Source organism: Pithys albifrons, chromosome 6 (assembly GCF_047495875.1).
Source record: "Pithys albifrons albifrons isolate INPA30051 chromosome 6, PitAlb_v1, whole genome shotgun sequence".
NCBI lineage: Eukaryota > Metazoa > Chordata > Aves > Passeriformes > Thamnophilidae > Pithys > Pithys albifrons.
The window spans coordinates 39,663,888-39,677,473 of record NC_092463.1 but is presented as its reverse complement, the minus strand read 5'-3'; the positions used below and the strand labels follow the sequence as shown (position 1 = coordinate 39,677,473).

The window sequence follows — 13,586 nt, the reverse complement described above, 5'->3', positions numbered from 1 at the left end:
AGTTCCTCTAACGACGTCGCTCCTTGCCCTGCACCTCTGTTGGTAGTGCTGTATGGACAGGAAAGTTATTTGGGGTCGCCGTATCTTTGCCGTAAAGAGCTTCATTCCAAATTCCACCTGTCAATCGGTAGGTTGCACTACAACATTAAGGTCGAAATTTCCTCTTCTTTTTCCCATTGAGTATCTCAATAGCAAAGACAATGAAATCTTTTCTTTGAGTTTATAGTTGTCTAGATTCCCTGCTTTATGCCTACAATACCTGGAATTTCTGGGTGGTCTCTTGCACAATTGCTAGACACGTGCAAAGTTTAGTTTCCAAGTTTTATACATTTGTCTTTCCAATGTTTTTTTCCCATTAAAAACAACCAACCAAAACCAATCAACCAAAAAAAAAAGAATCAAAAAACACACAAAACCCCAAACCAAACCAAATAAACCGCAAACAAAATAATCAAACCCGACCCAAAACAAAACAAAAATTAAATCAAAAATTACAATTGAGAGGGGAAACCCCCAGCTTTCCCCCTTAAATTTAGCTTTGTTAAGGTATTAGTATGTTTTACTTCCTTCACTAAGTCGGTCAGTTTCCGAATTTATTTGTGTAAGTCTTTACAGTGTGGACTTCTATACTAAACTGGAAAGAATGCAGAATGAACCTGCAGCCCTCGCGGTTCGCAGGTGCCTCGTGGTGCACTCGGTGACCTTTCTTTGGGCAGACACTGCGGGACATTTGCTCGGGTCCCGCAGGCCAACACTGCCAGGGTAACTGCCCGGGTAGCTGCCCGTGGATTACTGGAGTTTTGCAGTTCACCGATTCTAGCTTTTCTGAACCAGGATCTCACCACAGGCTTAAGGCAAAAAAAACCCGAAAACAGAGTAACTTGGGCACAACCCTGTCAGCATTAGAGAAGACATTTTTGTCTTACATCCCCGGACTGCTGATGCCTGCGGGACAGACTACAGGTACCACAATGCATCGCGCGGCGATGGTGTCCTGGGTGGTGGCCCTGCGGCCCGCCCTGGGACCGTGCGGAGCCCTGGGCAGTGTAGTTTACCTGCGGATAGCCGCCCGGCGGCTGGAGGCGGGGAGAGCGCGGCAAGAGACTACAACTCCCGTCGGGCACTGCGACGTTGGCGTGTTGCGGGAATGGTGGGCGCTCTCCGCGCCTCCCCGTCGGTGCCAGCCCAGCTCGCCGCCGACCCTCGGGCCTGAGGCAACCAGGGACGGGACGAGCCATGGAACCTGGCACGGCGGAGCTGCAGCGCCCTGCCTGAGGTAGCGCCATGGATAGCCGGTGCTATGGATGCGCGTCAAAGTTCTCTGTGTTCAAGAAAGAGGCAAGTCCGGCTGCGGGGGGTCAGGACCGGCCGGTCCCGCGGGTGCCTCCCCATAGTGTGAGGGTCTGAGAGGGGAACCGGGAGCCGCCTCGCCCGGCGGCCAGACCGCCTCCCGGCCAGCATCCTGGCGTTGTTGTCCTTGCTTACGGAGCTCTTGTGCCTAGTTCCAATATGTGTTCAAATACGGGCGATTACTGACATAAAAAAAGGAAAAAAAGAAAAATATTATCATATGATCCGTCTAATCCAGCATTGGTCATTGCCTCAGACAATTCATCGCAATGGGATCAAGTGGTGACTCGGCCCCCAGCAGGAGTTCCGTGCTGGTGCTCGAAGGGCTCCGTATCTTCCGCAGCAGCTGGTGATACAGTTCTCTGACAAAAAATCAGCATAACCCCGGCGTTATTTCGTGTGTGCCTTGGCAGGGGCACTGTGCGGCCTGGCAGAGCGATGGTGTGTGTGGTGACGGGGTGGTGACTCCCTGCCCTGCCCCTCTGTCTCTCTCTGCAGTGTGGCTGCAAGAACTGCGGACGGTCGTTCTGCTCGGGCTGCCGGAGCTTCAGCGCTGTTGTTCCCCGCTGTGGAAACACTCAGCAGAAGGTGTGCAAGCAGTGTCATGAAAAACTAACTGGGTAAGACCTGAGTGTTTCTTCACCCAAAAACCGTTTCCTGCTTTGTATCTTCAGTTTACATCCCAATGTTGTGTTGCAGTTTTCTCTGCGAGAGCTGCGCCTCCCATTTGTGCGTTAATGCTGCCTGTACCCTGGAGTTTCAAGCCAGGCTGTTCCTGAACTGCTGTTACATGATTTGTGTAGTCCAAAGATAGGAATCAGGATTTGTGCCTGTTTTCTATCGCAACAGAGTGGTCAGAAAGAAGCAGGTTTAAAACTTCTTGGATGGACACTGAATTACTGTGGAACCTCATAGCTAGATGAGCCCAGGTTAAGCCCCACTACCGTGTTTTTGCCCGGAAATCTGCACCCTTCTAAAAGCACTGGCAGTATTTTCAGATGTATAGTAGTTGAATGGACTGACAATAAGAGGCTCAAAACGTTCTTACTTCTGTGGGCAAACAGTGACACATATCCTCATTGTTGAGGGGTCTCTGCTATATGTAGACTGAAGATTTGAAATTTTGTAGCATAAAATCAGTTTTCTTTTAAAAGAAAACCATTATTTTCAAACATAACTTTTAGATTGCCTGTTGAAAAAAAATGTCAGTCAGTAGCAGCATGGGTTATACATGTGAACAATTAACACAAGAGCACAAGTGTACGCCAGAATCCCTCTGTCAACCAATTCTTTTGTGTCCTCTTCCTTCTTTTGCATTTGTCTTACTCCTTCATTTCTCTCCTATAGCAAGGAATTTTCACCAGCTGGTAGGGAATTTTCTGGCTCTACAGATGTCTAAAACGAAAGAGCCTCTCATTAGCAAAGGTCTTAATCTTCACTGGCTCATGAAAACTGTGAAATACAATATTCATGGTTTTCAGCTTTGAAATTTTCTGATTTGCCTTTACTACTTCAAAGCCATTAAGAAAACAGGGCAGCCTTTCTCCATGTTTCTTCTGGGCCTTTTTTCCCTCATCATTTTAATATCAGTACTATACAGCTAAAGTAGAATCCTCCCTGACTGGATAGCAGGTAGATCATAGAATAGCCTTGGTTGGAAGGGACCTTAAAGATCATGTCATTCCAACCCACCTCCTGCAGACAGGGACACCGTCCACTAGACCAGGTTGCTCAGAGCTCCCTCCATCCATCCTGGACTTAAACACTTCAGGGTTGGGGTATCCTCAACTTCTCTGGACAGCCTGTGCCAGTACCTCATCATCCTTAAAGAATTTTTTTCTAATATTTAGTCTATAGCTACTTTCTTTCTATTTAAAACCATTTCCCCTTGTTCTGTCTCTACATGCTCTTGTAAAAAGTTCCTCTCCATCTTTCCTGTAAGTTCCCTTCAGGTACTGGAAGGCTGCAATTAGGTCACCCCTGAGGCCTTCTCTTTTCTGGGCTGAATAATCTCAACTCTGTCAGCATTTCCTCATAGGAGAGGTGCTCCATTCCTCTAATCAACATTGTGGTCCTCCTCTGGACTCACTCCAACAGGTCAATACCCTTCCTGTGCTGGGGACCCCAGAGTTGGACCCAGCACTCCAAGTGGAGTCTCAACAGAGCAGAGCAGAGGGGCAGAATCTCCTCCCTTGCCCTCCTGGCCACACTGCTTTTGATGCAGCCCAGGATACAATTGGCTTTCTGGGTTGTGAGCACACATTGCTAGCCTATGTCCAGTCTGTCATCCACCAGCATCCCCAGGTCCTACTCAGCAGAGCTGCTCTCAGGCAGTTCATCACCCAGTCTGTACTGATACCAGGGATTGCCCTGACCCAGGTGCAGCACCTTCCACTTGGCCTTGTTAAACCAAGGGATCCATGGTTTAATGAAATTCCCATGGATTCATTTACTGAGGTTGTCGAGGTCCCTCTGGATGGCATCCCATTCTGTAAGCTGCACGTATTATTATTCATGTAAATATGTTTCAGAAGTGAAACCTTAGAACCGGAAAGTGGGCCAACAATGTTACATTCATTCATTACTATACAGGCCTTAGGTGTGTTTGTAGCTGTGACTTCCAGGAATAAGTAAAATACGCTAACTACCTTACATAAGTATGTAGTTGAGCCCCCTCAACCTGAATACAGCAAAGTAAAACATAGTTATACAGTACATGCTTGTGGAGTGCAGTGTTCAAGTGTGCTAGAAGATGTCATTGTGATGGTGGTTATATAATAACTTCTGTAACATTTTGTTTCAGTTGAGCATTATATAATTCTGTGTTTGCTACATGACCCCACTCCTTTCAGAGTGTTCTGCTGCATGGAAGCGAGTTACACCTGGAGTCTTACCTAACTACTCTCCACCTGCTCTCTGAACTGGGAGGTGCAGGCTGTGGGAGGCAAGGATATTTTAGCCCCACCTCCTTTGGGTCGCTGGTGACCATGTTAAATCACAATGCAAAACAACTGGACCAAAGGACTAGAAATTAAGTCCTCTGCTGTCCCAGGCAGCTATTTTATCTTAATCCGATCCCTAAGATGGGTTGCTGTCAGTATTAAGGAGGTTTTGAAAGCAACTCTACCAGGAGATCAAGAAACATCTGCTGATTCCTCTTGAATTGAGAGAGGAGGTGATTGAAGTATTGTCAGTATCTTCATTTCAGAGAAATTGTTGTTTTTGTCTTTCAGAGAGGGATCTCAAAACAGTTCAGCAAAATGGTCACCACCAGAAAACTACAAAAAGTGAGTTGCACTTACCAAGCAGTTGTTTCTGTAGCAGAGTAGCCTTTCAGGCCCTCCTCTTCCCCTATAGAGACCTGCAAAAATGAGGCATGTGATGTGGGTATTTGCTTGGATTCAGAATTAGATTAAGGATGGAGCTTTTGTTTTGTTGTTTGGGTTATTAGTTTGTTTAGAGGGGTGTGCCGTGTGGTCTTTTGAATGGACTCCTGAACCTGCCTGCAATTATCTGTGACTGAGCAGAGTTGGCTTGGAAACAGGAATCTGGTGATGAAATGTTCCTTGTCTCCTGAGAGGTGGTGCCAGGTGTGCTGCTCCTGTGAGCTGAAGTTTTCAATACTTTTAGCAGTACATAATTGTGCTGATGTTGGAGAACCTGGTACAGGAGAGAGTGCTTTTATTTGTGTTTGTCACCAACATTCTTCAAATAGCCTGTTGGGTTCACAGAGGATGTTTTCATATCTCCAGGTTAAAAGCCCTGTTCTCAATTGTCATGTCTTTTTTTCATCCTTGTCACAGGCGTGTAGCAGCTTTTGAGGCTAAGCAAAACCAGCTGAAAGAGCAACAGAAGGCAGCTGCAAAACCCCCAGGTCGAGCAGACTCCAGATACCAGGGGCTCTCAAAAGAGGATAGAGCTATTGCAGAGAGACTGGAGAGGCTCAGGGAAGAAAGGAGACCAAGTGAGTTTTAGAGAATACTGTGAATACCTTGGATGGGAACACTGCTACTTGGGAACCTGGAGAGACAAGGAAGTGCTGGGCTTTAAGATGCTGCTGGTTTAGGGAAATGAAGGTTTAAAATAGGACAGAGCATCAAGTCCTGCTACCACAATGGCCAAATTCTACAGTGGTTTTAGATCAATGTTCCAGTTTCATTTTTCTTCTTGGGGTTTCAAGAAAAAAAATTGAACTCTTTTGTTTTCAATAACAGAATAATCTCCTCCTTTGGGTTATTCTGAATTGCAGAGTCCATCCCTACTCAGGCTGAGATTGAAGCTAGGCTGGCTGCCCTGAAGGAGGATGACCGGAGAGCTGTTCCATCCACAAAGGAAATGGAGGATCGGTTGGCTGTTCTGCAGGGGAGAGATCCTCCTTCCCAGGCTTGCAGACCTGTAAGATCCCTCAGCTCTTTAGTCAGCAATGTATTCTGAGCTGACACAGTAACTGGTGTCCCAGCATGTGAACTGTTCTTCCTTCTTCAGCTTTTTTGTGTCCAGGTAGATTTGTTCAGAAGTCTCTGTTTCCTGATTGTGTCATTGCTTCAGAAGCAAATGGCTTTTACCAGTTCACTGCTTCAATTTGAATGCAATGTGTTCCTTCATGTCAGGTGTAGTTCATGTGTATATTTTTAAAATAGTTGCTAAGTTGTTTTACTCTCAAACCATTTGTGCACCTAAGTGGTCATAAGTATTTCAGAACCGTTTGTCTGTGTTTCGGTCTTATCACCACTACCTTCTAATTGTATCTTGTAGTTGTTACTGCATGCCAGCTGGGCAAAATCCTGTTAATTACTCCAGAAATGGAAAGGGAAGCTCAGTGTGGTTTGTCTGAGGTTGTGGAGGAATCAGTTGGATATATGCCTTGAAAGCCTGTGGGAATGATCTTGTCCTCAGAATAGCACTTCCTCGTGGTTCTTTCAGATGCATGCCCAGATGTTATCATAGGTCTCAGTGGGGTTGCTGACTGGCACTGTTGAGGATGGCACTTTGTTTACATTGGAGGTAGTGACAGAACTGGAGTTGGGACCCAGCAGCATGTACTCCTATACATTCAGCACTTTACCTTGTGCATTCAGCAACTCTCAAAATGAAGCCCTTGAAAGTCTTACACCACATAACTGTAAGCTGAGATTCTCAATATCAGTGGAGGCATCTTTTTCATCTCCCATCTAGGGTGATCTTGGTTGCCAAACTTTTCCTTTGGTTGAGTATGCCACTTTCCTCTCATTTGCCTTTTCTCATGCCCCCACTGTTTCTTAGGTACACCAGCCTCCTGATACCAGAAGTCTGGTCCAGCAGGCAGATGACCTGTTAACTCAACTGTCTGAGGAAGTTGCCATTGATGAACATTACAGACCAAGATTTCAGCCTCAAGGTATCTATTTTGGCTTCCAAAGACCTGTTTATGTCTAATAATATATGTGCAGTATTGAGAAAGGAAAATGAGCCTCACTATGTAGCTTACAGGTGAGCTGAGTGTACAGTTTGTCCATATCTCCCCCTTAGGACCCCCAAATTGACGAAGAGTAGCCATCTGGCTCCATACTGGGTCTCAGGGTCCTTGCCTGGAGATGGGTCCTTCTTGTCAGGGTTGTATTATTCAGATTGCTCCTCTCTGTTTCTCTGAGGTGACCCTTCCCTGGAGAGTTGCTGTTGCTACTCCTAATGCACTTGTGCACTGTTACAAAACAGAGGAATCTGGCCATACCATTATCTTCCTAGCTGCAGTGGTTTCTCTGTAATCTCACTGCAGACCACAGATTAGCTCACTTCCTTCTCTTCATGTACAGTGAGGACCCTACTGGCATGCCTTCTCCCGTTACCGCCTGGATTCACAGAGAGCAGCAAGTTGCTCTCATAGCATTGCTTCCATCGTATTTTCTGTGCCCAAGGAACATTACTGCTGAGTTACCAGCATGTTCTGTGTGTCTGTTTGCAGCTGATAGTAGCCAAAGTTTGAATGATCTCAATCAGGAAAGTGAAGATTGTGTTTGCTCTGCAAATTTGGACCTAAAACAGCTAGAGGAAGAGAAGAATAAACTTCTGGCAGAAGCTGCTGCTGAGCTGCGGGAAGAGAATACTAGGCAGGAGAAGATCCTACAGGTTGCCAGGAGACTGGCAGCACTCAAAGGCGAGGACCCAGAGAAAGGTGGGCAGCAGATGAGAATACAGAATACAAGTTGCTATGATCGAGTGATTTCTTTTCTGAGAAGTGTTTATCCATTTAATTCCTTTGTTCTGCAGGAAACAGATGGAGATTTAGTTCTCTCTGTAAAGTTATACGCGTTGGTTCATCTTGAAATCAGTGGGAAAGCTCTAAGTTGAGGGTAAAGGCCAGAGCTGTAAGGTCAGACTGCTTTGTCTTGCACCCTTCTTTGAAATAGTTCTAGCATGCTCTGGTGAGGTTAACAAAGCTTTTAAAAGCAAAGCTCTGGGTTTGGTGGGGATCTTTTCCTTTCCTCTTCCAGTATAAGAACCAAACAGTAACATCCTTCTTGAGGAGTTTGCACTTGAAAATGATCTGTGTCAGAGCCAGAATACCAAAACCAGCTCACACCACATAAGTGGGCACAAGGTTTGAGGCAGGTGTGGATTACAGTCTCCCATTTCTCACTTCTACAGTTACAGTGGAAACCTATAAACTTCCTGACAGTGATGAGGAAGTGTCTGAGGAGGAAGCCATTCGCAGAGTGCTAAAACAGGTCAGAAGTGGCCTTGTTTATCTTCCTCTCGGGTATATCCAGTGTGTATATTATCTGCTGAGCATACAAAGGATGTGTTTGTGTTTCTGAAAAGTTTCACTCCTTCCTCTTTTAATGCTTTTCCAATATGAGCTCCCATGGGCTATTCAGCTATTTTGATAGGCGATTGACAGCAATACTTCTAGTCTGTCACATCGTCTTTCTCATTCATGCTTAGTGTCTCTTGTGGTGTGTGTGTCTCCTTTACAACCCCACTCTGCTGGTACTTCCTTACTTCTTGTTCCATATTTTCCCCCCGTCAGTTAGACCATGGATGATGTTGTGTGTGCTGCATGTGCACGTGTGCATAAGATGTGAGATGATAAGCTGTAGTACAGCTTATTTCTCTCTACAATGTCTCTGAATTGTCGTGGCAGGCAGACCCCAGCTTACTATATGTACTATGTGTCTCAAATGTCACATGCCTGTGAGTAGCATGATGTTGAGGGGCTGCTGATAGTTACACTGCAAGGCAGAGTGTGTTTGCTGCAGGCTCCTTCTGCTGCACTGATTGTCCACAATGTACACACAGTGTTCTGAGTGCAGACAGAAAGGGCTCACATCTGTGTGGATAACACCAGATGTATTCAGACTTCTCATCTTCTCTTACTGTATGAGAGCAAGAAGGGGAGGAGGTTTAGGGCCTAGAATGAGGGTCCCAGCTGTGTTTGAAACAATAGGCTTCTTGCTTTTTCTTGTTACTAGCTCACAGAGGAAGCAGTCCTGGATGAAGCAAGTGGATTCAACATTCCTCCAGATCAGAGCAGCCAACCAGGACACTCGCAACAGAACCTGTGTAAGAAAGCAAAGCAAAAGGTCAGTGAGCTCATCAGGATCTCTTGAACTGATGTGTTTCAGGGTCTCAGGAGAGTACCATTCTGCAGCAAAAGTTTGCTATATCCTAGGCTTGATGCAGAAAAAAATTAACCGACTAGTTTCTCCAGGGCAGACAAGCCAAGCAGCTGCTGCTAGGCTGACCTGCCCTGACCTGCCCAGCTGTGAATCATCCTTTTAAAAGGAATTGCTCCCTGGAATACAATTTCTTTCAGGCTGGCCTTCTGTTGAGTGTTATGATGTTATCTAAATCCGGAGAAGTTAGCAGAGACCTCACAAAATGAGTATTAGAGAATATATATATATATACATATATAATTAGACTGACATGGGCACAATCTAGTACCATACAGCCTGAACCAGAGTAAATGGAAGACTTGCTGGTGCTTTGAGCATGTGCAGAACAGAATCTCTAAACAGTAGTCTGCTGTATTCTCATGTAACATCAGAGGAAGGAATTAGCAGATATCTTATGCTCAGAGTGAATTTTGGCCTGCTATGGAAATACCTACATGTTCTCTAATGCATATTACAAGAATTAAATGGACTTGTGACTGACAGACACCTGTCAGGCCTGTCCCCAGTGGAAGAAATTATTTACTTGCAAGCATTATGGAAAACATCCATCTCGTGGGTATGCCACCTTGTTTTTCTAGGATTGCTGATTGCTGAAAAATAGTGTTAGGAAAAATTTTGTTAGGAAGCTGCCTTTGACAGTGTCCAGACACTGTGTCCCTGTGTGTTTATGACTGTTCGGTTCCACAACAGTTCTCTGTAAGGGAGAAGGAGACAATAGTTTGCCTTGTGCATATATTTAGATTATGATTTCAGAAGATCTACCCAACCTCAGGTACAAATCAATAGTAGGGGCCTTTTGGCAAATCACTTCTTTAGTCTCACAGTTTTCTTTCTATAACAGGGAGAAAACAATGCCCCATCTCCCCATTACATTCCCGTCCCACATAACTGCTTTTAGCAAAACTGCTTGATCACTTGCTTTTGCAGCAGGAGTTGTCTGTCACATGGTGTTGTTGTGGTGCCTGCCAGAAGATCTGGGCTGCGTGCCCTTAATGCAGTACAGACAATGTGGGTGCATGTTGCTGCAGATGCCAAATGAGGGTGAATACCTGTTTACATTCCAAGCAACAAAGATTCATGACCAAATTCTAGGAAGTACCTTGGGGTTTATTTAACAATCTAAATACATATGAAGGCTATCCTTGGGCTCTGGGTAAGTTCTTCTCACAGACTTAACATCAGCAGAGAGTAAACTATGGACCATATGACAGGTCTCTGGGGCCAGAGTGCATTACAGTGAAAGTCCTGCATCTTCTCTGCTGGGATTTGAACTCTGTGTTTCTCTTTAATTTGTGAATTAGAGCCAGACTCCAACCACCACAGCTCTTGCCAGGGCAGATAGTGATGAGGATGAGTTACCCTGGTGCTGTATCTGCAATGAAGATGCCACTTTGCGCTGCCACGGCTGTGATGGGGACCTCTACTGCCAGCGCTGTTTTCAGTAAGTCTTGCAATTCCTCTTGGTCTAAGAGGTGGGTCTAAGGTAAGCTTGGTCCCTTTTGTTTGTTTCTCCCACTGGGCAGAAAAACTGCCAGTAGCGGGGAAGATTTAAGGAATCCAGATCTGAGCTGAATGCTGGTTGTTACAGAAATACTTTCTGTGATCAGTAGTTATCCCAGGCTTCAGGGACTAAACTGGTCTAGGCAGAAATGTTCTGTCTGTACTGCTTCAGTGCAGACTGTTCTCTGGAGCAGCTGATGTGCTGCGTTATGTGGGATGGGATAAATGAGACCATCGTTCAGTGACTCCTATGGCTTGTTAATGCCATTGATAGGAGATCTGGGCTTGATTCCCTTAAGAGGGAAGATCAGACAGCATAAATTTCTGAGGCTTTTCTTAGGTTGAGACTTTGCAATCTTAAACCATATTAAAAAAATCTTTGTTGAAATATATATGTCTGAAGCTATTTTCACCAGTTAGGCCTTGCAGCAAGCTGTAGTCTTGGTTCTTAAACATCTCTAGCTTGATTTCTGACAAAATTTGCATGTCTCAGATTTGGAGGGTTAATTGCTTTAATTACAAAGCTTTTTCTAGCGGGTTATGTGACTTCTCTTTTTTCATGCCTCGAAAGGATTGGGTAGTTGGCTGAGTTCTAAGATGAGTGATGGAAGACATTTAGACGGCAAGTTGCTAAGAATCTGATTGGGATAATAAGAGATGCTTTTGTGTATATTCTCTTATTTTCTGCAAATGTTTTTGATTAGAAATAGAAATGGAGTGGGAGTAAAATATGAAAAGGTTAAGAAAACATACGATTGGCAATGTTAGAGTATTAAAAACAAAGCAAACAAACAAAAGTATCTGACAGCAAACATCAGTAAAAGCAGAATCAGCAGCCTGGCAGGAGAGTGTATCAGTTGCTTAATGCAGATGCAGGCTTGTGTCTCACTCAACACTGCCCGCTGCTGAGCATGGTTCAGACAGCTGCCAATACGCTGTGTTTTAGCCACAACAGTTATTTTCCATAGTTGTGTGGGGCAGACTGTCATTTTGTCTGTTGTCAAAGGAGTTGCTAATGTCCCTGGAATCACAGACATAGCGCTGATAATGAGCCATCAATTACACGAATCTCTCCAAGAGGCAAAGAGACAGAGAGATCTATTGTCATTTTTAAACCCATCAGGCAAGGATGGGCAGGACTTCCTGTGAAGCACCTCAGAGTTCTCTGTTACAAGCAGATATCCTAAGTAGTCAGTCCTCATGGCTACCCGTCAGGTCCTCACAGCTAACCCTTGGGATAATTTCTAGTTAAGAGCTTCTGGGAGATACCTTGTGCAGTAGCTAAGGGCAAATTTCCAGCCTCGGCATTTACTTCTGACTGCACTTTGTATTTGCTACTCAGGGAAGGCCATGATGAGTTTGACCTGAAGGACCACCACACCTCCCGCTATCATCTTCCTTGCAAGCAGAAGTGATCACATTCTTGATGGGCAGAAAAGAGCTGGAGAATGGAAAAACAGAGGAGCTGGCCAGATGAGAAGAATCCAAGTGGATTTGCAGCCAAAACGGGTGATGTTTTGGACAGTTAAAGGAACAGTTAAACTCAGGTTACAGTGCTGTAATCTGAGAGAGGCTTGGAGGGCATATGGCTTTGTCCTCACAAATACACCAGAGAAGTGAGAGGTTTGCTGTGCATGCTTGGGGATAAATGAGGACTTCATATGAGGAGGTGGATATGAGCCCATAAATACAGATGGTAAGCAGTAAAGATGAGTGTTTAAGGCAGTTCTGACTGGCTGATAAGTAACTTCCTGCTTTTGCTAACAGCTTACACACTGGTTCAACAGGCAGTAAAGCACTTTGCACTGAAAAGACTGTGTTGTGATCGTGTGTGATGAGAACTTTGAAAGCAAAATAAAAATTATTTACAGAAGCATGTGGTTAAAGTGTCTCCTGGAAACGCCTGGTAGCCCTTTACAAAGTATTGCCTTCTTACAATGGTATGTTAGTTCTTGTGCCAAGTGGCTTAGGGAAAGAAATGAAGAATCATGAAGTCATCAAAAATGTTTCTGTGGTGTGTCTGGTAAAGGTGCAGGGGCTACTCTGCCTTGATGGGCAGTGTTGCTCACTTGAAATGATGGCTCCTTTGTAAAGGCAATCTGCTATGATACACAGTGTTGTGATCTGCATTGGCTGTGCCGAGGTCACGTGGTCTGTAAGAGCAGCTTATCAGTCTGGAAGAGTTGTGCATTCGTCTGAAAGCAGGATTTGGCTTTGTTTATTATTTCGGCCCCTGGTAGGATAAAGATGTTACCTGTTTGATGGTCTTTCACTGGCTATGAGAGAAGCTCAGTTGCATATGTTCATATCCCTCCCTGAAGACAATCCAGATGCAAGTGGCACTTGCCAGTTTCCAGAGCACCCAGAATTGCTTTGAATACCAAAGTAAACTTGCTGTAAACGTGCTTTGTTATTCCAACAGGATGAGCTCTTTCCAGAATAATGTGGCTTCTAAGAGAGCTCTCTAAGGTTGACAAATTCCAATGGCAACAAAATAAAGCATTTGCCTTTGACGGGGAATTTCCAATGAATCTTGCCTATCCGGTTTGACACTGCCACTCCCAGCTGTCTGCCCTGCCCCTGTGCTTAAGGTCACTGCCTCCAAGGTGAACTTATGAAACAGTGTTTGCCTGCACCTCTGTCACCCCTCGTCAGAGCATAGCAAATAAATTAAACTACTCTTGAAGGTGGGTTTGTGCTAACATGCTGGACTGGGTCAGGGCCTTAAACGGAAACCTGATTCAGACAATGTAGAGTAGGAATACTGCAGGTTAACACTAAAAATGACAAGCATATGTAGCAGTGACATCCAAGCCTTTTGTTAGGAAGGGGTGGCAAAGCCTGGCTTCTGTGGAGGATCTTATTTTTCCTGGCAGTCCTTGCTTCACCAGTGCCTGTCTCTTTGGGACAGGTAGCTGTTGTTCTGATGCAAGAGCTCACAGAGAACCCTGTGTTACACAAAATTTAAGTCAGTTACAGCCCTGAGGAGCTTGCAGTCTTAAAAATGAAAACAAAATCCTCTTCTGGCTTTGAATTATCATAGGAATGACACTTTTTCATTGCTATTTGACATGGATGATT

The 13,586-nt window shown here is 44.9% G+C and overlaps 1 protein-coding gene across 1 annotated transcript; it reads left to right on the top strand.

The window, feature by feature from the left end:
• Positions 1–1,131: 1,131 nt before the first annotated feature.
• On the top strand, positions 1,132–12,391 carry ZFYVE19 (zinc finger FYVE-type containing 19). The gene is made up of 11 exons (XM_071558421.1): positions 1,132–1,338; positions 1,849–1,970; positions 4,584–4,637; positions 5,154–5,314; positions 5,600–5,745; positions 6,613–6,727; positions 7,292–7,501; positions 7,975–8,054; positions 8,799–8,909; positions 10,307–10,446; positions 11,848–12,391. Exons 1-11 carry the CDS (start codon positions 1,285–1,287, stop codon positions 11,918–11,920), a joined length of 1,266 nt encoding a protein of 421 aa, XP_071414522.1. The 5' UTR covers positions 1,132–1,284; the 3' UTR covers positions 11,921–12,391.
• The last annotated feature ends 1,195 nt before the right edge of the window (positions 12,392–13,586 follow it).